Source organism: Hippichthys cyanospilos, chromosome 11 (genome assembly GCF_059441005.1).
Source record: "Hippichthys cyanospilos isolate Australia breed blue-spotted pipefish chromosome 11, RoL_Hcya_1.0, whole genome shotgun sequence".
Classification (NCBI taxonomy): Eukaryota; Metazoa; Chordata; class Actinopteri; order Syngnathiformes; family Syngnathidae; genus Hippichthys; species Hippichthys cyanospilos.
This window is the reverse complement of record NC_142379.1, coordinates 12,113,547-12,139,274: the sequence shown is the minus strand read 5'-3', so window position 1 is coordinate 12,139,274 and position 25,728 is coordinate 12,113,547. Positions and strand designations below refer to the sequence as shown.

The 25,728-nt window shown below is 38.5% G+C and overlaps 1 protein-coding gene across 2 annotated transcripts; it reads left to right on the top strand.

Annotated features, from left to right (window-relative positions):
- The first annotated feature begins 1,242 nt into the window (after positions 1 to 1,242).
- On the top strand, positions 1,243 to 25,164 carry hnf1ba (HNF1 homeobox Ba). Of its 2 annotated transcripts, XM_088427408.1 has the most exons (10): positions 1,243 to 1,893; positions 4,279 to 4,478; positions 6,255 to 6,528; positions 8,153 to 8,379; positions 16,568 to 16,722; positions 17,921 to 18,047; positions 18,150 to 18,332; positions 19,168 to 19,286; positions 21,530 to 21,574; positions 24,818 to 25,164. In XM_088427408.1, exons 1-10 carry the CDS (start codon positions 1,505 to 1,507, stop codon positions 24,836 to 24,838), a joined length of 1,740 nt encoding a protein of 579 aa, XP_088283534.1. In that variant the 5' UTR covers positions 1,243 to 1,504; the 3' UTR covers positions 24,839 to 25,164. The 2 variants fall into 2 exon arrangements, with proteins under 2 accessions (XP_088283534.1, XP_088283535.1); XM_088427409.1 differs by lacking the exon at positions 21,530 to 21,574.
- The last annotated feature ends 564 nt before the right edge of the window (positions 25,165 to 25,728 follow it).

Below are 25,728 nucleotides of genomic sequence, written 5' to 3'. Positions count from 1 at the left end.
TTTGGTGTTGAGGGCATTTCAATATTTCAAACCAATTGATTAGAAAAATTTTTATCAAAAAAAAAACAAAAAACATTTGTTGGTAAAAATTAGATGCAAGAAATTTTTACCTATAACCTACATCTTAATATGTAAAAATGTCAAATTAATATTGTAGTAAAAATAATACGAAGGTAGTTTGATATCACGTTTTTCTTCACACTGATTCCCGTAGAGGATCTCGAGTCATCATTAATTCTGATAAACATTATTTTTCTCCTCCTAAAACAGAATCGGTAATTTCAAAGAAATACCAATGTAGCATTTTTGTTAAAATTTAATGAAAAAAATATAACTTTCTATCTTTTTAATTTGTAATTTCTTGTGGATACGATATTAATATCTGCTGTCATCGTCAGTTCCGATCCCTTGATATCCAAGTTGGTATCAGTTAGTATCAATACTTTTCTATCCCTAATATTGTTTTTAAGGTGCTCCTTTACTACTTCATACTCTTGAAAAATTAAACGACATTAAAGAAAAAAAATCGGAAATTTATTAAAATTATACTAGTTATATCGCGTAGTATATTATATTATATTATATTATATTATATTATATTATATTATATTATATTATATTATATTATATTATATTATATTATATTATATTATATTATATTATATTATATTATATTATATTATACATGGATTGAGTTTCTGTTCATTTTAACAATTTGAATAAACTCGTCATTATATTAGCGTAAATGTAGCATTTCATCCCCCTACAATAAAGAAAATATTTGATACATCTCAGTGGAACGATCGAATTGCAAAAGTTGTATTTAAATAGAAATGGGAAGAAAATGTTTTTATATATAAAACAAATCTCAAGTAATTTTAGGTGCATTAAAACGTGCAAAAATGAAATTTAATAAGAAAAGAAAGAATGTTTTTAAATATTAAAAAAAAAAGCCCGATGCCACAAATACACGTTTTTGTTTTGTCTTCATTTTTACACATTTGTAAACTTTCCAGCCACTGAACATCAGTACCAGGCCTAATTTCAGAAGATGCCGAGGAGATCCTTGCATGCACCCCCACATGGAGCTTGCTGGCAAAATGTGTCGGTGCATGCTCTCTCTTTTTTATTGCTCACAATAAGCCGTCCAAAGTCCAGCAAAGTCGCGGCTCTGATAAGAGTAACCAATAAAAAGCGGCAGCAGCCTCGCAGTGTCAACACCTCGGGCCCAGAGAAGGCCTCGCCGCCTCCTCACTTTTCTTCCTTTTCTTCTTCTACTCTTATATCGTCGTCTTCTTCTTTTCCTTCTTCTTGTGTCGTTACATTTACATAAGGCCCCCATCAGCCAGCCCACTCATTAGCATCTTTTATATCCTCGAGTCAGGCAGCAGCATCATGGCAAAGTAGATCCATCCTCCTCGCCCACGAACAGGTGTCAGCAGGACCGGAGAGGAACTTAAACACTTCTTTTTTTTCTTTTTTTTTATTATTATTTTTTTCTTTGATGTTCTCCAACATGGTGTCCAAGCTGACGTCCCTGCAGCAGGAGCTCCTGAGCGCACTGCTGGATTCCGGACTCACCAGGGAGATCCTGATCCAGGCTCTGGACGACATGGACCCCAGTCCGGCAGCGGGCTTCGGGGTCAAGCTGGAGCGGCTGCAGCCGCCGCATTCCCCCCGCCACAAAAGCAACTCGAACGGCGAGCAGTGCGACGCCAAGCCGGTGTTCCACACGCTGACCAACGGCCACGGCAAGTCGGCCACTAAACTCTCCGGAGACGAGGGCTCGGAAGACGGCGACGACTACGACACGCCGCCCATTCTCAAGGAGCTGCAGTCTCTCAACACCGAAGAGGCCGCGGAGCAGCGCGCCGAGGTCGAGCGCATGTTGGCGTGAGTCGCTCGGCGCTTTGCCTCACCGTTTGTCCAATACTTTCATCATGAGTATTTATTTGGAATTAGAGCGAAATTTGGCGAAAGTGCCGACGAGCAAGCCCGCTCTAGTTTACTCTGATTTCGTTAGGAATTGACAAGATTATCTAGGTCACGCTCGCATACAGTCGTTCTCCTTTTTTGAAAGCCTCTACAAACTTAAACTTTATTCATTTACGTCAAATATTAATACTTTGCTATTTTTAAAAATCTTAATTTGTCGTTTTTCGTCACGGCAGAAAATAAAGTTAAAGGTACTTTTGCAAAAAAAAAGTGTGCACTATAGGCCCTAATTTTATTTAATAATACAACTATTAACACTGTAGTAAAACGATCTAATAAAAACAATAATTACATGATTAATTAATAATCATTTCAACTTTCCACTTCGTAAAAATAAAAATAGCAGTTGAAGACCGTGCTAGAAGAAAAAGTGTGTACAGTACCACCGCTACAATTATAAATATATGCTTTGGCTATTACAAGTACTGCTACTATTGTCATTTTTATAATACAGTAAAGACATTTTCTACTTTGCACCTTGCAAAGTTCAAAAGGAAGCTTGAAAGAGAAGGCTGACAAAATAGTGGAAGGCCTACGTCTACTACTACTAGGCTATTACGGATGCACTCTAAAAATTAATATTCATATAGTAGGCTAATAATAATAAAGTTGATATCACGAATAGGAGATGAACATTTAGGAAAAATGCCCTTAACTACTTACTGCCACCATTTTTGGCAGACAGTCTAATTCATACATTCCACCTAAACAGAAAAGGAAAACAAAATGTGAGGCGAAAATGCATATTTTCGTTACTACTACTGCTACTGGATACTATTGCTGCTACTACTACGTCTAATAAATAGAATAAAATGACAATGAGTGAAATTCTATAATTTCACCTCACACTGACAATGAAACAATTCGAAGGGAATGAGTAAATATAGCATCATGAGCATTGCTGTAACGAATACAAAATCATAATATTGTAGTGCCTACTTACCACCTCGAAATGATACGAATTAAGACGATATTGACTGTTATTTAAAAAAATAGAGTGAATTGTAATTTCCGCGAGTATGGCCGAGCTGAAAGAGAAAATGATCCGAGCAGCAGCAATTGCAGTCCAAACCACGTGGAAAAAGCGAGCAGGCAAGAGCGTGGACTTCTTATTAATTTTATTCTATAAATCATCAACTGGAAGATACACAGTGTCGCGATTAGGCTTCAATGGACATCAGGTTATTCATTGTCAAAAAATAGTTATAAACTAACAACTCTCACACTTCCACACGCGGGTCTCCACATTCTCAAAACAAACACGCGCGTGTTGTTTTTTCCCCCCTTTATTAACCGACGAAAAAGTGACAGACAAGTTTCGTCAATTAATTGAACTGCTTTAGTTCCGCGATTATTTCCTTGTGTTTTAATGCTGTTTAAAACGGGCATAGTTGGCTCACAAAATAGTTGCAAATCTGCATTGAAAAGTTCATTCCAAACACTTCATTATACTTGTTATTGTTATTATTACCAATGTAAATTGACTACGAGCCCTCGTGATACATTTTCCCTATATTTTCATAGCCGATTCCCTGACGGCATATGTGTGATATTTCAGGTGTTTTCCAATCTGTAAAGTCCAAAGTTTTCCTTGCAGTACTTGAACGCACCTTTTGAAAATATTTACAGCAGCCTCTTCAAGCTGATAGAGTGGCCTCATTTTTTTTTTTTTTAATGTAGCTCTTCCAAACAGGTCACAGGTCTAGATCAAAAGGGTTTTAAAAAAAATATCTAATTTGTTTGATTAAATCCAGTAAATATTCATAAAAATTAAACAGGTTATATTTATAAAGTTGTATTTCGACAAGAATGGCATTAAGTTTAACAAGAAGAGATTAGGCTAAACAAACTTTACATGGAAAACTCAAAATTAAATGTAAGTGAAAACAATATGTAAATAATGAAAATGTATATGCAATACATATCTTTATTTTTGCCATCATTAGGAAGGTTATTTTTTTAAATATATGTTAAACGGCCAATTAATCGATTAAGTTTACAATCTGCAAAATATCACTTGACATCACCCTTAAAAAATTATATACTGATCAAGCCCTAGTATTGAACTTAAAAGTGAAATACAACTGAACTGTTCTTGGATCGGAATTTATTTGTGTACCACTAGAGGGTGCAGGCGCCCCATCACCAGTACCTGTGAGAATGACTGCTTTCATCATTTCTTTGCAAAACATGACAATTATAGTCATAAGATGCAGTGTAATGTTTTTGTGTTGCTGCTGCCATTGACTGAACTTGTTTGGCCCTTTTTTTTCTCTTTTGTAGGGAGGATCCATGGCGCGCAGCCCGCATGATCAAAGGTTACATGCAGCAGCACAACATCCCACAGCGGGAGGTGGTGGACATCACCGGCCTCAACCAGTCACACCTGTCCCAGCATCTGAACAAGGGCACACCCATGAAGACTCAGAAGCGTGCCGCTCTCTACACCTGGTACGTGCGCAAGCAGCGGGAGATCCTCAGACGTAAGTCACCAGGCACCCGACAGACTAACCCTAACCCTCCCCAAATGCATATATATATATATATATGACTTTTTTTTTTAAACAAAACCAGGCATATGTCAGGTATATTCGTTTTGAGTTATCGACAAAAGTAGGAATTTGCTTCAGAAATGTCAATTTTGGGGTTTATTGAAAAAAAAAACAACCCAACCTCCTTAAGGTCTAAACCTTCATTTTTCAACAACGCAAAGTCAAAATTGTAATCGACGTCTAGGAAAATAAGAAATAAGAGAAAATAAGAGAATAGTGAACGAAGCGCAACATTGCGAGCGTGTCCCTTTGAAGTTGCCACAGAATAACCTGGAGTCCTTCCTCTAACGTCATTTGACAAACAAATTGCATAAATGGCTGTAGATTATGCATACTGTACAAACATGCTGTTTCTCACCTTGTTGCAGATCGTCATGTCATCCCATCATTGGCAGACAATCCAAATGTAATTCGTAGTCAGTTCTGGAATGTGTCTCTTTCACAATTCTGTTTCTACTTCGACTTTGAATTTAATGCGTTTCATTCGTTGATTCAAGCAAATTGTGTCACAATGCTGTTCCATGTTTTGTTTACAATGATGAATTCACCCCCCCCATGTGAAAGGAATAAAAGTAAAGAAAAAAAAGTACGTTTTGAAATGCCTTTTAAGTGATCATGTACTCTAATAAAGCTGATAGACTTATATAATTTTAACATTAATTTCATGTTTTGATCCCTTAATGAATTAAACATTTTTTCATTTCATTTTAAAGGGACTTTTCTGTTAAATTAGAACATCATGTATCAATATCTTGGATTGAATTTTCACTGACATAAGCCTGACTTTGTGAACATGCACTACACACACACATATATGTGTGTCTGTATATATATATATATATATATATATATATATATATGTGCGTGTGTAAGTGTGTATTATATTTGTATTGCTTCACTGCTATATTGTGCAAAAGTCCTGGGTCACTATTTGCCTTTGTCCTTTTCCTAGCAGACACACAGTAAATATGCAGTGCAATGGGAAACAAACAGAATTCACCCAATTGCAGCAAATAAAGTGTCTATGAAATATATTCTATTTAGTGAGATTTTAGATTCCTATATGATGTCCACCTTTTTGTTTGAGTACCACGAAACAGGAAATAACTCATTGCTAACTGTCAGCTAACACAGATGTGCCTGAAATTCTCACTCACTGGCACGTGAGGGTGATCCAAGACTTTTGCACAGCACGGATGGGTGTGACGCATGATAATAGGGTTATTTTTAACCCAAATGTTTTAAGAGAATACCATCATTTGTAGGTTGAATTAAGTGTTGTGTCATGTTTTTTCTGAGGTTATATATTAGGAGTCTTGAACACCAAAAAAAAAAAGTGTGTCATATTTCCACCGAATCTGGCACACATGTTTAGAATTCTAAGGACCTTTGCTATGAATTGCAAAAGTAGTCGGCCATTTTAGGGGAATTTCAGGGATGAGATGGATGAATTGAGAATTCTTTGGACGCCCACTAAAATATTTTTGTCAACTTACTGTCCATATGGATCGTGAATGCATGATCTCTTTTGCATGCCCTTGACGACATCCACTGCTCTCCTAGGTCATAGGTTAACCAGCACTGCTCTAGTGGGCTGTCTTGTTATTGGATTGTCTTGGAGTGTTCCTTGAGTGTCTTGACAAACATTGCACAATGTTGTCGGCGTTGTCATAACAAGCGCGTGTGTGCTTCTTCTTATTTCCGCAGAGTTCAACCAGGCTGTGCAAGGTTCTGGCAGCAATATGACAGACAAAGGCAATCAGGATCCGGTGTTTTTTTTCCCAGAGTTCAACCCGTCCGGTCAGGGCATGGGTCAGCCCGGCGGCGGCGACGAGGTCGGCGGAGAGCCCTCCTCCAAGAAAATGAGACGTAATCGTTTCAAATGGGGGCCCGCCTCGCAACAGATCCTCTACCAGGCCTACGAGAGGCAGAAGAACCCCAGCAAGGAGGAGAGGGAGGCGCTGGTTGAGGAGTGCAACAGGTTCGTTCCCACCTTGTACACATTTGAGTTTAATTCAATTTAGCCTCAGAATACAGATTCATTGGCCCACAAAAAAATCTTTTCACGCCTAAAAATATAGAAGAACCTTTGAAATTTGAAATGGCTATTTTAGGCCCCTTATGGAAGTTTTATTATATACCGTGCATATATATATATATATATATATATATATATATATATATATATATATATATATATATATATATATATATATATATATAGATATATATGCATGTAATTTATTTTTAAGTAATTCTTCATGAAGTTAAAGCCAAAAGTAAGTGATGTACCTGCAGCCACACACACACAAAAAAAAAACACCATCTGTTTTACTTAATATAAAATATAGTCTTGCTTATCTACAGTCATATAGAATAGCGGTCCACAACCACTGGTCTTCGGCCCGATACCAGCCCGTGGATCAACTGTTACCGGGCTGCGTGGGTCACACCCGAAATAATGTTTTAGAAGTGATTTAGTTTGACAGTTCATTCATTTGTGCTTTGTTTGGCTTGATCTTTGTTTTTGGCGCTGCTTCTGCTTACCTTTGGGGCTACGTGACTTGAGCTGGTGTTGGGTGGAGGCGGAGGGGAGCAAAGACGAACCCGCAGATTATTATTTTTTCTTTTCTTAAACGAAAACGTTTTTCAAACGAGAACATATCACCGGCGATTTCCTTCTCTTTAATCCATAATAGAAGAAGCCTCTCCATTTTGCTGTCGACCGAGGTCCCCTGGCAAGGAAAGTCTTGCCCTTAGAAGACTTGCTTGCTATCATAGCTTCCTTGTTATTGAGAATTGTACATATTGCCGAGCGGTTACGGCCATACTCACTAGCAAGGTTAACTATGCGTGCGCCTCCTTCGTATTTTTTTATTATCTCCTGCTTCGTTCCTATTGTCATTATTCTCTTACTTCTTCCTTTACTGCCACTTGCAATTTTAGAAGCCATGTCTAACAGATAAAAGTATGCAAAGTCTTCACACCGACCAGCTCGTGCCATCAAGCTAGATGAGGGCATTCGGCCAATGGCATCTCGGCATTTCTGTGATTGACGTGATGCCGGCCAATAGAATATCGGCATTTCCGTGACATGCGAGAAAAGTTGTTTTTGTTGATGCAGCAAAGCGAAAAAAATAGTGCGGACACACTGACCGGCATGTTGGATGTCTCGTAAGACGAAAGGGTTTGTGCGTAAGAGGGGGACAAAAAAACGCCGTGGTCCATGTCATAAGATGAAAAATACGTAAGACAGGGGGTTCGTTAACCGGGGGCCCACTGTACTTTCTGTTGGGTGGCTCTGACTATCCCATGTGACAATGTGTGAACTGATGGTCTTAAACTGGATTCACTTGGTAAGTGCTCCAGTATGTTAATGAAATAATAAATGAAATAAATGCAGAGCATGGAGGAAGGCCTTGTTCATGTCACATATGTACCAAAGAGGCCGAATCCAACAAGATCCCATATGCCAAAAGCGGGACTATTTAAAATGGATTCATCTCACTCGAGTTCTCAGCTCATTTTCAGGTCATTGATCACTCTGCTATACATACAGATGTAAAAATGTGGCCCCTCCCTAATCAACGTAACGATTCCCTTAGAGCCGAATGCCTCCAGAGGGGCGTGTCGCCGTCCAAAGCCCAGGGCCTGGGCTCCAACCTGGTGACGGAGGTGCGCGTGTACAACTGGTTCGCCAACCGGCGCAAGGAGGAGGCCTTCAGGCAGAAGCTGGCCATGGACGCGTACAGCACGCCGGCCACGCACACCATCAACCCGCTGCTGTCCCATGGCTCGCCGCACCACCCGCAGAGCAGCGCTTCACCCCCAAGTAAGATCATACTGCCAAATGCCGCCTTTAGTTTTTACACACAGCTCTCTCTCTACTCAATATAAAGTCATCATGATTAGGTTGAATTGCTCACTTTTCATCCCTGGATCACACCGCGCCTTGTTGCTAGGCATAATTCATAGGGCAGAAACAATTCCAGGAGACGTTTCCATGACAACCTGAGGGGAAAGTGGACAAGGAGAGGTAGCATATAAATGTGGGGTTTCTGAAAAATAAATAAGTGCAACCATTTATGGAAATCAATCTTTACATAATTATACGTGCAATAATAAGTGCAGAAAACAATCTTAAATTATTGTATTTCACTCTAAAATCAGTTGGATTTAAAATGAACCAATTATGGTTTGAAAAAAGGACCAATACAAAATTTGAGTCCGTTTGACTCAACTTTCTCGGTTGATTTGCACAAAACAACTCCAAGGAAACCTTAAAAATGTGGTTTGCAGTTAGGTTGCATTGACCAACATATTGGGTTGGCCCTTTTCTGAGCTAATTGGGTTATTTTGGCCCAACCGTTTTTAGAGTGGTATCAATAACTTAAAATGATAAATAAATAATATTCTTCTGAAACCAAACCTAGTCATTTGCATCTGCTGTAGTGTGTATTTGTTTTTTGGCTTTATCTTTTAAAATTTCAGCTGCCCTACTTAGTGCTCCACTCTAGTTGGGTAAAAAAAAATAACCCAATTATTGGTCAAAAAAGGACCAACACAACAATTGAGTCAATTAGACCCAACTTTCTGGATTGTTTTATTCATGAGGTTGTCTTGTACAAAATGATGCATGTTTGGGGTTGTTTGGTGTTAAACAGCCTAGAAAACTGTTGGGTCGCTCCTTTTATTTCAGTAACTGTTTTCAGAATGTAAACAGACAGCCCGGCTTTTACATTGCTTGGGTTTTATGACATTAAATTTGCTGTCTTGCTGAGAGAACATGGACACAACAGTGGACACAAAAGAGTCGAATTGGTCTCAGGAGGATATGACAAAGTAAATGAATCGAATGTTATATTACATAGCAACTGAAAAAAGAATGACACAAATGAGTAAATAAATAGCAGTAGCAATGGATATAAATTTAAACAGCTACAAAACCAGGATACTCTGTATTAAAGAAATCACTAGAAAACAACATTAGTTTCGATTCAAAATCGGAGTACGTCATTCCTCTTTTAGAACGAACCATGCTCGAAACGTACCATCGGCAGGTATTGGAGCTGTTGTTTGACGTTTCCGCATGCTCTGATGCGATCACAGAGCGAGAAGAAGACAGACGAGTGATCAATGATCATGAGTGAGTGGAGCTGAGCAAATGCCATTGTCATTCGGATCTTTGACAACACACTGAGAACAATCCGCATTGTACCTGCAATCTCCACTCCAAAGTCAGCGCGCCGGGCCGAGAGGACACAAAGGGCGACGGGCTCGGGGTCGGCTCGGGGTCAGCGGGGCGGTTTCGGGGAGGGGACGGTGGCGACTGGCGGCGGGTCATCGCCGCTTCCGCGTTTGGCGGCCGTACCGCCGTGACCATTTCACCCCGACGCCGGTGTTTGCCTTGCGAGTGATTGGTGTTGACAAAGTCTACCTGCCGTGTATACGACATAACAACAAAGCTGATAGCTTTATCCGAAGCGCCATCACTCAGCCGCCATAAAAGTGGCGGCGAGCGGCCTATTGTGTCCACTCGTGTCCGAACACGAGCGAAAACAAACTGTTTGCCTTGGCTTTGCTCTTTTACCTTTTGATAAGCCACTCGCTCCGCCGTCTGCTTGCCTTCTTTTCTTGTCACTTGTTGGAATGATATGAAAATCCATTTGAATTAGTTGTGACTAAAATAAAAAACGCAAAGGCAAACGAGTCGGGTGTTGCGCATCATGTTCACCCTGTCGTAGTGAAATATCAATCCATAAGTGCAATGAAATGTCTTTGCTGAGTAAATGTGTTTTATAAATGCTAACATTAGCCAAAAATATCCACCCTGCCATTGTCCACAATGTCAGTAAGATAAAGAATTTTGCTGTTTGCATGTACATATTCAACTTACAGTGACTTCATAAAACCTATTATCCACATATTCCAGTAAATACGAAGCTTTGTGGAAATTTTAAACTTCTTTGAATGAAATTCCAGAAAAAATGTTTACCCTTACATTTTGTAGTTTTTAAAATGCATGTCTATCTTATCAAAGTAAAATATAAATTGACAGAATGCACCAAAACCTGTTGCCAAGTATAAGTGCACCATGGGCTCTTCAAATGCTAACATTAGCAAAAAGGATCCAAGTTGACATTGTTCGCCCTGTAACCAAGGTCACAAAGTCATATTATATGTTTATTGTTCACACTGTCATTGCAAAAATAATTGATGTAGTAAAATTTCCAGCTTCCCATCTGAACCCTATTACTGAAGTCCAACCATGTGCTCTTTAAATGCTAACATTAGCAAAAAATATCCACCCTTTCATTGTCCTTGTAAAGTCCAAACTCTACCTGAGTAAAACGTAACAGTTTCAAAGTCACCTTGGGGTCATTTTGACTCCTCGACTAATAGCCAGTTTTTGGCGGTTGTGGTGGCCGGGCTCACCTGACCAGGCGTTGACCTCCACGTCGGGCTTGGCTCTCAGCTGGCCGCTTACAAGGTGTCCTGCTGGCGTCCCTCCGACGGCATCAGCTGTTTTTCAGTGTCGGGCCATAATGTCCCGGCGGGGTGTCTCATTGCGTTGCTGGGGCACGGCCTGTATTATGCATGCTTAATGGACAATTAAAATCCTTTGCTAGTACATCTCCCGGGCCTTTGATAAGGGGCTGCTTGGACTATACCCTTCCTCGGTGGGAGTCCCCATTGTCTCCTGTATTAGAAGACTGCCCTGGCTGCAAACTAGGGTCATTTATCTCTGCTGGTCCCTCAAGGAATGGGGGTCACATTTTACACCCCCGTCCCCTTTTTTTTTCACCTTTATTGGCTGCAAAGCCTGGTTGCAGACTTGGAGCAGCAGGAGCTGTCCACTGGGGTATTGGCTCTTTTTGGGCCAGACAGGACTGATGAGCCGCTAGAAGAGGGCGAGAGATGCTGACACCCCCCGTATCTCCCTCCCTCCCAAACCTCTCCCTTTCCTTCGCCGCACCTTCACTCACACCCAAGAGTTCACCGCAGGGTCGGATCAAAGAATTATCCTCTCGTGTTGTGAAGTTTTATTGATTCCGATGGCTCCGCCGAGCAATCAAATCGGATCACTGGGCTGTTTCCAGGGGTCCTTTAAAGATGTCACTGTCGCAGAAATTTTGTTCGATCGTTGCCAAATTTAAATGTACCGTAGATTGATGGATGACACTAAATTGAAAAACATTTTCTCTCGTCGAGTTCTCTCGTTGTATCAGGGAACGTGGGTTGAGGCTGTGCTATATAACCTAATTAACAGCCTAACAGCAATACTTTTTTTTTGGTTGTAAAATTCAGCCTCCTGGAACTAGTTTTACTTTGCAATATGGTATTTGGTAGACATGTTCTGTATGCATAGATCCACAAAAAAGTCTCAAAAAGCCATGCTCAACGATTCACAGGAAGTCTGCCATTTTCAATTGAAACAATCACTATTGAGTCATTTTGAATGTCCCCTCAGGTCCTTTAAGGACAGCCTCCTTCTATAATGTTGTCTGATTGCGACTAAATTGAAACCATTTACACTTGTCAATAGGCAACAGTAAACAGTATCAGCAGTAAACAACGATACAACAGTAAACAATTGTAAATTTGGGAGGCAGGAGAGCTCAAAAAAGTCTCAGGAAGCCATTCAAAACAGACATAACCATTTATCAGTTATTTTATGGGTCTTTCAAAAACAAACTATAATAAATTTTGTGGAGTTGCTACCAATATGTTTCATTTGATTTGGATAGATAGCATTAAATCATTAAGAAATTTGAGTTTTCACAAATAGACTAAGCATGGCAGAGAAGTTTGATGACTCAATAAAACAGAATTTATTATAGCGCAATTCAGTCTCCAAAGCCATTTTCAAATGTTTACATTTGGAATACAAATGATCATTTAAAATGCAGATTCCATTCCTAAACCAGATTATTTCGCCGTGTTATAAGTGAGAGCAGCATGTTAGAGTACTTCATTGTGATGCTAAAACAACACCCCACGAGTACTATTATGCTCCAAAACATCAAATCAAAAGACAAACCAGTCATTTAACTGTGATTCATTGTCTCTGAGCGCCCGTCCTCCAGTTTGTCCGACTTCATATTGTCTGCGCGGACGTACTGGAGGCCCCGCAACCCTCGGCCGGGCCTTGTAAACACGAGTGCGGGACAATAAAGCACTCCATTGGACCACTGACCTTTGCTCGACACACAATGGAAGGTCGCTCATAAAAGGGCAGTTATCTGGACCTCTTAAAGCGCCAGGATGCCATTCAAGGCCCGCTTTGTTCAGGATCGGCCATAACTCCAACTGCAACTCCAACCGCACTTGACAAGTTTCGGTCGGGTGCTGTCGGAGTTGAAGCCAGTCCTTCCAGGAATTAGCCGCGTCGCTATCACAACAATAAAAGATGGCAAGAATTGGAGCACGCCACATGTAAATTAAGATATCTGTATCATTTGCCTAAGACAGAGCCTTGTCCATGGCTCGAATGATGATTTTGAATTGTATTTCAAAGTTGCAACCTGGAAGTACCATGTCGCCAGTTGTTTCTAAACATTATAAACAGGCCTAGTCCCACAAATTCGTCCAATCCCCCTTGAATTAAACGCTATCTTGTAACTTCAAGATTGCAAGAAGCCTGCAGCTCCTCTACATGAGAGCCATGTAGTATCAAAGGCCGCCTACTCAAACCACAGGTTGCGCTCATTGTGTGCAGCCCGCATTTGACAGACCTCCTGGGTCTCCGTTGGATGTACCGTGTCCTCTTGTTTAGTCGGCGCAGTGCCGGGCCGCCTCCTTTCTCAGTGTGGCCCTGTCCTCCAGCTAGTCCGAGGTGCCCCCCCAGGTGCTGGACCCCTAACGTACCTCTCAAACAACATGCTTATGTGGCGCTTAGTAATTTCTGCGCTGTACTCTAAAACGCCAGCCTTCCCCGGCAAGCCCTAACTCTTGAGTTCAAACATTTGTCCGACAATATACAGTACGGGTTAAAAGTTTCAAAACACCTTTTCGTTTGGTTTCTTAAAGTAATGATGGCCACTTGTTTTTCTTTAGTTAGCTGATTGGTTCTTGCAATAATACAAATTTTAACAGTGGTCCATTGGGGTTGTCGACACATATCAACCTACTTTTGCACAATACAAATGATGGTCCAAAACCCATTGATAAACAAGAAACCTTTTTAATTAACCTTGATAAGGCACACCGGTGAAGCAAAAAACATTTCAGGTGACTATCTCTTGTAGCTCATCGAGAGAATGCTAAGAGTGTACAAAGCGGTAATCAGAAAAAAAGGCTGGCTATTTTCAAAGAAACTAGAATCTAAAACATGCACTCAGTTATTTGATTTTTTTTTCTGTTAAGTATACAACTTCACATACATTCGCTCATAGTTTTTATGCCTTGGCTAAAAATCTAAAATATAGTCATGAAAATAAATAAAACGCGTTGAATGAGAAGGTCCAAACCTTTGGTCTGTACTGTCCTTTTCTATTTTATACAAATCAAACGTACGCTCATTTTCATTAAACAGGTCATGACTATTTCGCTTGGCTTTAGGATTATGAGGTACTTCTTAGTAAAAAAAAAAAAAAGTTTACAAACACCTATCCTGCAGTGCTTGGTTGCTATGTTGTGAGCAAATGAAGTGAAGTGAGTGTGTTTGTGGAGATTCACACCTCTCTGTGAACCCCCCAAAACAAGACGGATGACTTAATTAACCTCAGTCAACACAATTAGCAGTTAGTGCACAGTTGGGCAAATATTGCGTCAGGACAGGCAAGGTGCATGCTTAACGCACGTGGCCCCTCTAACACGATACTGTATATCATGTCATCGGAAGTCACAATAACATAAGCACATGTAGGCTGTTCAAAAGTACATTATTTACCATATTAAATACAAGTACTGTACAGAGTAGTGTGTAGAAATAAACACTGGTAAAAATAGAAGTACAACTCCTAAACATAAAAAAGTACAGACTGATACATAATTAAGTTGTTATGATTTTGATTTGTACCATCGGGGTTGCCACTGTAAAAAAAAAATCTTATTGTTATTGTCATATGTGTAAAGTACTTGTTAAACAGGGGAAAATCTCTCTGCACACCAAATATTATTTTCTTTTTTAATCTTTCATAATGCTCATAATTATACTCAGAAGACTAATAAAACAGCTCAGCTTGCTTTGGATCGTGCGTTTATGCTATCAGTTTAACATTTCTCCTTGCTTTGTTAACATTGTGAACAAAAAGTAAGGGAAAGATTTATATCCTGCTAACTGTTGCTATGCTAGGTAAAATGAAATCACTGAGCAGACTCTGATTCGTTTGATCGATTAAGATATTATGTCTTACTTTTGTTGTTGACAACAACAAAACAAAAGATTTTTTGTCAAAAAAAAAAAAAACTAATGCTAGCAGTTGCTATGCTAGCATCTGTGGAACCCAGTCCGCTGAATGTAATATGGGTGTTAGTACAGACTATGAATAAAAATAGGGGATGAGAGAATTCTGTATAAAAACCTATATTTATTGACAATAGGTAATTCGTGCACATACACTAATGTTACACAGAGAATACACGCTAGAAAGCAAGTGCATGAATGTAAGGCTGGTTGAAGTATTGCTCAGTGCCTTTCACTGGGACATTCAGCGAACGGATGCACAAGTGGTCAAACGGAAAAACCTGTCTGTATGACCCATAGGTGTTGAACTCCAGTCCTTGAGGGCCGCAAACCTTCATATTTTGGATGCTTCTCTCCTGAACACACCTGATTCAAGCGATTAGGATCATTTTCAAGCTCCAGCAGAGCTTGCCGATGAGCTAACAATTTGAATTAGGCGTGTTTAGGAGAGAACCATCAAAAACATGCAGGATTGTGGCCTTCGAGGACTGGAGTTTGAGACCTATGGTATAAGCACTAGTGCGAGTACGTGTGTGTGTTTTATAGGTAGGTAAGTAAAGTGCTCCGTTGTCACACCTGGGTCATGGACAGAGAGAGGAAGATGGCAGATTGGAGCACAAACATAGTCAGTGTGTGTGTGAATGCGTGTGTGTGTGGATAAGAATGTGTTTGACATTGCTTGTAATTGTGTAATGTTGACTCTGTTGATATCACAGTTAGGGCCTCGCATCGGCAAACAGTCGACTGTCAGTCAGTGTCGTCACCTAGCATTCCAAAGCATTAGCCTAGCTTAGCCCAGCTTTTAGCTTATTGCGGTGGGGAAGAGCGCATGTTGTCGCACAGGATGGATGGCCTTGGCCAAACGAGGTAGATAGGAGAGACCCGGGCAATGGGGGCAATGTGTTTGTTTGCTCTGTCAGGCTAAGGTAAAGAAGCAGTGTTAGCACCATAACTGCCATGATCTGATGTTGTTATGCTGACATACGAAACCCATTGGATTCCAGAGTGCCTTTAATATTCAGCTGAACTACTTTAGCCTAGAACAGGGGTGGGCAACTCCCGCCCTCGAGGGCCGGTGTCCTGCATGTTTTCCAGTTTTCTCTCCCTAACGCACCTGATTTAAACCATTAGCTCATCAACAAGCTCTGCTGGAGCTTGAGAATAATTCTAATCATTTGAATCAGGCGTGCATTTTTTTAGCGTTGGGTTAGGTTGTGTTACTTGTATGGAGTTGCGACTTGTCGTCACTCTTTTACAGCAAGAGGTTGTGCGATATGAAGTTAGCCGATGTTGTGACATGCTTTCTGGAAACAATTCCAAAATAAAAGCTTTCATGTCAAAATTCAATTATCTGTGTGTCCGTTGGGCATAGTCACATTTATTTTGAAGACTCACCAAAATTGACAATGTGTTTTTTTTATCAAGATCAGTAAAAAGCAAAAGTATAAGACATTATTCTGTGTGATCAATTGACAAAAAGTAGAAAGAAAAAGTTTTTTGTGTTATGCAATGATGAGAAATCTCATGGCATCCTAATCTCGCGAGATTTCATTGCTCGAGATCTTGTCTCATCTCTGGTGTTTAAGTATGTTTTGTTTTGTGTGTATTTCAGTGCGCTACAGCCAAGGCCCCGGCGAGGTGACGTCGTCCACTAGCATTAGTCACCACGCTAGCAGCGGCATGGCCACCAGCCAGCCGGTGCTCCAGCAGGTGTCTCCGGGGGGATTGGACCCCAGCCACAGTCTGCTGTCACCCGACGCCAAGATGGTGAGTGAGCACACCTGGGTGGCCCCGCCCCCACTGCCAACACTGTGGCCTTCAGATTAGATAAGAGCCACTCTGCGTTTTAGCACAATTAGCACATTATGCTGTTATGTTGTTCCCTCGGTGAACAAAGAAACGTTATGTCCAAATCGATTAAACGCCACCGTGACAGACAGAGGATGCATATGTTTATGGTTTTTTTTTTTTTTTTTGGTAAGTCCTCAACTGTGCCCTGTTCAAATATTTGCTTTGTGATGAGGAAATGTTAGAAAGATGCTTTCAACAGTATGAGTGGACATTTCAGATTTTCAGTGTGACATTTTAACAACATCACATTTGATTACAGAAAAATGTTTTTCTAGCGTCGTACTCCAAACAACATGTTTTATTTTTTATTTAATTGTACAGTGAATACTGTATATAAAATTATACAGGGAACCCCCACATTGGTATTTCAGCACTTGTATTGGGAGCTGTATTATTTTCTTCAGTATTTTTAACTAATTAAAATTTTGTTTTTGTTTTTGTTTCTTTTTTGGGGGGGGACCAAACTGAACTTTTCATGAAAAATCTTTATGAGGCCCATATTATAATTTATTCCGGAGTTTTGGTTTATTTAAAAAAAAACAAAAACAAACACAATTTAAAGGCCTTTAATCATCTGTTGAAATTCACATTTTTCCTGATTATTGTTATTATTATTATGATTATTATTATTATCAGCAGCAGTAGCTGTAGCTAGTATTATATATATACTATATACTAGTATATATATACTAGTATTAGTAGTATGTATTAGTGGAAGCTAATGTTAGCATACAGCATGGCTACTTTATCCTAGTGTCACGGGCTTACAGAAGAGAAAAGAATTTTGCTAGAGGAACAAAAAATGTGCAGATATTTTTAGCTTAAATGTTTTTTAAGCCACCTTTTGTTTCTTATCACTGTTTGATTTCGTGTGTGTGTCTGTGAATGTTTGATTTCTCAAGCATACATGCACACCATTTTATAAAAGAATTTTGAACCAACTAAACGAATTTGAACCAAATCAAGATGCACTCTCAGTGAACACACCATTGGCGACACTGTAATGTATTTTTAAGTATAAATTTGATGGGTTTGCTTTTTTCTTGTTTTGATTAGGCAACATACAAGAAATGACTCCGCTGTCCGTAGAGGTAATGGTAATGTGCGGTTTTAGATTTCAGGTTCGGGCGGCGGCCTCCCTCCGGTAAGCACGCTGACCAACATCCACAGCACGCATCACAGCCACCAACAGACGCAAAACCTCATCATGCCGCTCTCTGGAGTCATGGCCATCGCTCAAAGTAAGCGTGAAAGAACCTCCAAACTCTGACCATGTTTGTAACCCTCCTTTGAGCCGCCATCTTATTTTGAAGTCCTAACCGGTAGCACTTTTCTACGTCCAGGCTTGAATACGTCACAGTCTCAATCGGTGCCGGTGATCAACAGCGTGGCAGGCAGCCTGGCGGCCCTGCAGCCCGTCCAGTTCTCGCAGCAGCTTCACAGTCCTCACCAGCAGAGCCTCATGCAGCAGTCGCCCAGTCACATGAGCCAGCAGCCCTTCATGGCCACCGTCACGCATTCGCATAGTCAGTAACAACCTTTCGCTTCTTGATACTTGCTTAGTGGCGCCTTGAGATGAATGTAGAAAGTTAAAGCGTTAACTTTGGAGATCAAATTGTTTAAATCGTTAACAAAATTAATTCAGTTAACTTAGTTAATATTGACTTTCTGTGGCAGCTTTACTCTGCTAACTTCGCAACCATTTTAGAGGAGAGTCACAGGCAGAAAGATGGAGGCATATGTAAATTTATTTTAAAACATTCCTCTATGGCTCATTTAAAAATTGTTTGTATGAAAAGACTGTCAGTGAAAAAATCCTGTTGCGATTCAGATTTGGCAGTTTTGTACAACAGCTGTATTTTACAGGAAAATAATAGAATGTATTAATCAAAGTAAGATATTACAGCAGTCTTTGAAATCAAATGTTTTGTGTTTGTTGATTGTGACGACTTCAGTAAAAATTTGTTGAAAAATGGGATTAATCACAATTAATTGAAGAACATTTGCGATTATTTAACAACAACAAAAATTGACAGCACTAGTTACAAGCTGGGTGGCCCGGTGGAACATTGGTTAGCACATCTGTCTCACAGTTAAGGGACCCTAGTTCAAATCCACCTCACTCTGGCCTTCCTGTGTGGAGTTTGCATGTTCTCCCCAAGCCCGCGTTGGTTCTCTTCAGGCAATCTGGCTTCCTCTCACATTTCCAAAACATCCATGTATGTATGTATGTATGTAGCATAGCACCGTTTACAGTCTTATCAGCACATTTCCGCCACCCAGAAGCGCCAGTTGTATACAAACATCATTTTGCCCCATTCATCCTAAATGGAAGCATTTTTTTCCCTCATCTCTCCACAGTGTACCCACATAAACAGGAGCCGCCCCAATATTCGCACCCGGCGCGCTTCCCGTCAGCCATGGTGGTGACGGACACCAACAGCATCGGCACACTCAGCTCCATGTCGGCCAGCAAGACGGTCAGTCTCGTTGCCAAAATGCGTCACCTGTGCCTTTTTTCCACTTCCTTTCGTCTTTTTTGCATCGCCTGTCACAGCGCTCACCTCCCCATCATGCTGCTGCTTTCACATTTGTATCTCTATTACATTGTTTTACACCACAAAATCACAATGTTGGCACTGAAGATTTACATCATTCATAACAAGCACAGTAATTATTAACATACTAACTGCCGGCTTATGCAAAAATCCATTTAACAGATGTGTATATATATATATATATATATATATATATATATATATATATATATATATATATATATATATATATATATATATATATACTGATACTTTTGACTATTTTTGGAGGGCAGACGCTTGAAATAATCTTTGTATTAGGAGGGATTTGTGACTTTTATATATATATATTTTTTTTTTCCCATAGAATAAAAACAAAAGACTCATTTGGGTGAAAACATCTTTAGTATTAATAAATACCAAAATGAAAGAAACTGATATTTTTTTAATGACGTCATCATTTCTCCAGATCTGAACTTATATTTGAACTCTTTTTCAGTAATAGATTGATAGACTGTATTTCTTGTTACTTGTTATTTAGATTATGAATAAATAAATACATGATATGAAATTTTGATATAAATTTTGAAGGAATTGCATATTTCATTTATATTCAAAGCAAATTAGGATTCAAGCAAGATGCTGTTTTGTTTACAATGATGAGGCCCCTCCCCCCTTCTACTGTGGAGACAATCAAAATAAGAAAGTAAACTTTTTTTTAAGGTTTTTTGAGTGATCTTGTACTCTTATAATCGATTGTGATACTATGTTGACACGTGTCGTTTACCGAGTATTCAATCAGTCTGGGACATACAAATTTTGATTTTTATGCTCATTTATTTTGGCTAAATTGTAAATCAAGTATAAGGACAAAAATATGAAACCTGAAGATGAAAAGATGATATTGTACTTCATTGCAAATACGGTCTCCCTGTAAATTACCGGTAATCAATGCAAGCAGCATGTCTGGAGAGACTTCTAAGTAATGTTGATGTTGATTTAAAAAAAAAAATCAAAAGAAAACTGGTGGAACCATTAAAATGTTATCAAACTTTATATTCTTCACTTGTGTCCACACCAAACAGCAAATCATGTTTTGATCAATACAAAAATATTAAATCAAATTTTCCATTGCAATATTTTGGCATTAAAACACACACACACACAATTACACACGAAAAAATGGACTGAATGAATTATGACCTTAATGGAAAAGTTGTTTTGGGGTTGACGCCAAAAAACATTTTTGCCCAATTTCGTCTGTTGAGGTGTTAAACTTCCTCAGATTTCTACGTATTCAAATCTCAGATGATGTCCTCGCCTGTTGTTGGAATTTACGTCCAAGTGGTCATTTAACACTTCCTGAAAGTTTTGGGTCAATATCGTTTTTCCTAAAGTACTGGTTGCTATGGACATTGAAAAGATTCATGTGGAAAAACCTTTAACAGGTTTTTCTCAAAATGAGGGATTTCAAATTGGCAACAGTGAAAGTGCTGTAACGATATTTTTTGAGCTACCATTTGTATACAATTTTTAAAGAATTTTTGTGTAGAGTTAGAATACAGTAAATCGATAACTCATTTTTCATTTTAGCCAACATAAGCCAGGTTTTGTGAAAATGCATCATACACACGTGCATACTCACACGTGCACACATATATACTGTAGATTTCTATAATACATTGACAATGGTCATTTTTTTAAAAGTAAAACTTCTATTTTAGTTTTTATTTTAATTCTTGGTTATTTTTTATGTTTAAAAGAATCTGTTGTATTTGCAAACTACAATTTAATAATACTGTATTATAAATATTAAAAGATTTCAGAATTAAATATTTACTCAACTTTTTTCATGATTGTTTTTGCCCATGTTCAATTTTTATTTACTCAACTTTTTTCATGATTATTTTTGCCCTTGTTCTAATTTTATTTACTCATTCATCTACAATTTTCCTTGATTTCTCAGTGACTAACACATGAATTTTTGGAAACATTTTTCTTAAAATTTTTCTAAATCAGCTTTTTTTGTTCTCTGGAATTTCTTTTTATCTTTACACTTTTTTTTCCTTAGCACCTCAGTGATTACCTCACGCATCTTAATGATCACCCCCCCACACACACACATGCACAAGCAGACACACAGTGTCGATGGCGTGTTGACTTGTTGACTTCCTGTCACACATTAGGATGCTCCGGTAAACAAGATGGTGCAACTCGGGGGTCTCTCCTGGGTAAATACTTTGTTTTATTAGTCCATTACACGCACACACACACACACACACACAAATATACTCCTCCGCCCTTCCATTTCCTGTCCAATCTGCGTCTCGTTCCTTGGAGCTGAACGCACATTGATTGATGGCGTGAGGAAATGAGGCTCTTAATCCAACTTCTCAAGCTTGCTTTCATGCTACAGTAAATAGCGGGGAGCACTTGGGGGAGGCTTCATTTCAGTGCTTTAGGCCACAGATGTCCAAACCCCGTCCTCGAGGGCCGTTTTCCTGCACGTTTTTGATGTTTAAATGATCAGCTGATCATCAAGCTCAGCGGAAGCCTGATTACAAATCTGATCATTTAATGCAATGGTGTAGTGGAGGGAATGATCAAAAACATGGGGGTTTGGACACCCCTTCTTTATACAAGCTTGTTGAAACACACTTTGTGTATATACTGTCTTTTCGGACTACAAGCTGCGATTTATAGTCTGGTGCGGTTTATCTGCGTTTTTTTTTTTTTTTTTTTGCTAGCCACCAGGAGGCAGTCCATCAGTAATATGTATCTACTAAAGGTGTCGAGTTTTTAAAATATATTATAAAAAATATTCATAAAAAAATGTCTAATTTGAATAAGATCTTGTATAAATGTTTGTGATATGTAAATTAGATAAACAGTATACAGTGTATTTGATTGTATGATTATATATATATATATATATATATATATATAAATCATGTGCAATGTGTTTATGTGTTCACTAAAATAATCTATCAATTGAATACAGAGAAACAAAAGATAATGCTATCAAAGTATTGATTTTGACTTTGAACTGCCATTTAACTCTGCAGTACAGTATTCTGTTGGTGTTATGTTGAAAATGTCCCTCCATTTTCTATAAATATGTTGCGATTAAATGTGCAGGCATCTTCAGTCTTTTAAAGATAGCATGTTGCTGTTGGCAACAAGTAATTTAAAAAAAATAAAGAACATTTCCATATACCATCTTTTTGTGGAAATATCTAATGTTATGACCTGACCGGAAAATACGATACATTTTTTACAAAATGCTTTGAATAATTTGCAACGAATGCAAAAATTATGTGAGTGAAAGACTACTGGAACATCTACTCTTTAATCAGAGGCACTTCGGATTGTAGCAGGTGTGTTTTTACCCGCATTCATATGAATTTGAATGTGAATTCTGAGCAGACTCTGCTAAAATTTTACTTTGTTTACATTACCTGCCCACTCAAAAAAAAAACAAAAAAACGTCAGTTTTACATATCATTGATCACGTCAATGTGGGGAAAACGTTTGAAATGATTTATTGGAATGCTATTTGAACAGGGGTGTGTAGACTTTTTATATTTCAAATTATTTCAAATTTCCACTCTTGAAAATTGGACTGTTATGAGAACGAGCACAGAATCTTTTTCAAAACGAAAATACACAAATGAGTACTGTGCCAAAGTGACAGCCTGAAGCGCCTTTTTCACTGCACCGCTTCCTCTTTCCGGCTGCGGCTCGAAATTTCGTAGGTGCGTTCACACACTCAATTTCCCACGCTGAGCCAGGCTGAGTGCTGATGGCACCACGCCGTGTGACAGATGGGAAGGGAGGGCAAAGGAAAAAAAAAAAAAAAAGCTTTGACCCACTGCTTAACGGTGTGTGCAAAAGGTGCTCCACTAGCTGCTCCTAATTTCAAAGGATTTCAAAGGAAATGACATTTAAAAAGTATCATTAAAATGTACAAACAGGCAATCGTCTGGATTTTCACAGCATAGCATTTTTGATTTTTAGTGATTGAGAATGAAATATATTAACAAATATTTAAAAAAAAAAATACAACAACATGGAATTGAAGTAATTTTTAATGAAAATTTTGAAAAGCTGAGGAAATGGTTTTCTCTTTTTTCTCTTTTTTTACTTTTATTATTGTAATTTTTTTATAATAGTAATATTATTAATAATGATTAAAGTTATTTAAAGTTAAATTTGAATAAAAAAATATGATTTGATGCAACATATCAAGTAACTAACTTAGTTAAAAACCCTAAAAAAATCTTCATTTTCACGATTGTAAATGAAATGGTTTTTGTTTTAATATTTCAAAATTAAATAAAAATACAGAAATTAAAAATCTTATTAATAAATTAAGTCATAAATCCCTTATCACCAAACACCTGTCATAAAATCTTAGATTTTTAAGGGTGTAAAATAAAATACATGTCATGACATCTTTTAAAAGTATATTAAATTGAAGGTCATAACAAAAATGCTTATAAAAATATACCAAAAAGGTTCTTCGTATTTACTTTACACTTTACTTATGTTTCATGATTTGAAAAGGTGATTTTAAAATGTGAAAAATACACAAATATTGAATCCAATCTTTAGAAACATATCCTTTCAGTTGGATGAATGAAATTCATTACTCGTCATTTTAATCTAACTTGACCTCAACATTTTCAAATTCTAGGCATTTGGACAAAATCTGGCATATGTCTCCAAAAAACTGATATATTCAAATACTACACTATATTTCCTTTAAAATTATATGTGACACTGAAAAATTGGCATTACAGCGATTTGAATGTTGCCTAATTGAATGCACCACATACTGTATACTATGTATACATTTATGCAAACAAGTAGATTACATGTCCCAGAAATACTGAAGTGTTAGAATGAACCAAGTGCACTCAAGCACTTTTTTACACTGGCTGGCATGTCGTTTATTTGAGCAACAATTAAGTGACTGGCCCTCCCAGGTATTTCCTTATCAGGGCTCTCTTTGGCCGAGCCGGCCTTCTTCTCACGACACTTTTTTGTTTTTTTTAAACAACACTCCCTATTTACCCACAAAGCCTCCATTATTGCACCTGATGCTGACCACTCCGCCCTGCAGGTCACCTTGTTATCAGCTGTTTGCGCCACCAGCCAGGTCCAAATAAATTCCACAAACAGTCCCAAACATGCTCCACCTATTTGGTCAGGTGTGTGGCAAAAGTACTCACACTCTGTACTCAAGTAGTAGTGGGGGCTACATGATTATAGCCAAATGAATGAACAGAAATATTACAGTAGTGATTGATATTAAAATTATAGGGCATGATAATGTTTTTCAAATAGTTCTGAGGTATTGATTTTTATCTGTGCTTCCATAAGAAAAGTGGGAGCTTTTCTGTGCCCTCGAGCCTCATTTTGTAAACCTTTGCCCTAGTTTTTATCTCACGTCTGCTGTTTTTCTTCCGCAGTGTCCTCTTCAAGCGTGGTGAGAGCGTGTGCACCTGACCTACTCGCTGCCCGGCAACCCCAGTGCATTTTTTCCTCTTTTTGTTTTTTTTCCCCCCACCATACCCGCTTGCCTGTCACCGTGGCGACGGCTGACGATTCGGGCGGGGGATGAAGCAACTACGTGGCGGCCACGTTGGAATGGACAAGAGTGCCTTCCAGGCGAGGGTCAGGTCAGGGCCTCCTGGCATGTCACATGATCGAGCAGGACGTATGATTGGTTAGAGCAGTGACGTCATACGTACTCCCGGGTGGCAGAATACGGAACTTTTAACACGTAAATAAATTTTTCCATGAAATTTTATATATATTTATATATTTTATTATAAATTTATATATATATATATATATATATATATATATATATATATATATATATATATATATATATATATATATATATATATATATATATATATATATATATATATATATATATATATAAAACACATCCCGCCGCCAAAATGTTGCCATGGTTCTCCATGCTGCAATGACGAGGCACTCTACATAAAGTGATTACCACATCTGCCTTTTGTTTTGCCTCTCTGTGGTACACACGCACTTATAGCCGACAATGAGGCGCTCTAAGGCTGCCAGTACTGTACATCTTACATATATCTAGCAGCAAATTTCAATGAAGTCGTCATGCGCCTAGAAAAATCAGAAAGAGAGGAACAGAAAAAAATAATGATTTAATGATTCTCTACACTGCGACAATTTCAAATACTGTTGTGCAGTTCTCAGTCTTTTTATGTTTTCAGCAATTATCTTCAAACCTGTAAAACAAATCTTTGAAGTTACTTTTGTAGGGTCCTTAAGCCATGGCACTTCAAAAAATGCAATCACTGCTGAAATTAGGGGCGTGGAATTAAAA

Excerpts from the sequence above, each read along its gene's own strand:
- hnf1ba (XM_088427408.1), top strand. The coding sequence starts at position 1,505 with ATGTTCTCCAACATGGTGTCCAAGCTGACGTCCCTGCAGCAGGAGCTC. Across the intron at positions 1,894-4,278 it reads GAGGTCGAGCGCATGTTGGC|GGAGGATCCATGGCGCGCAG; the intron begins GTGAGTCGCTCG and ends TCTCTTTTGTAG. Across the intron at positions 18,333-19,167 it reads CACCGTCACGCATTCGCATA|TGTACCCACATAAACAGGAG; the intron begins GTCAGTAACAAC and ends ATCTCTCCACAG.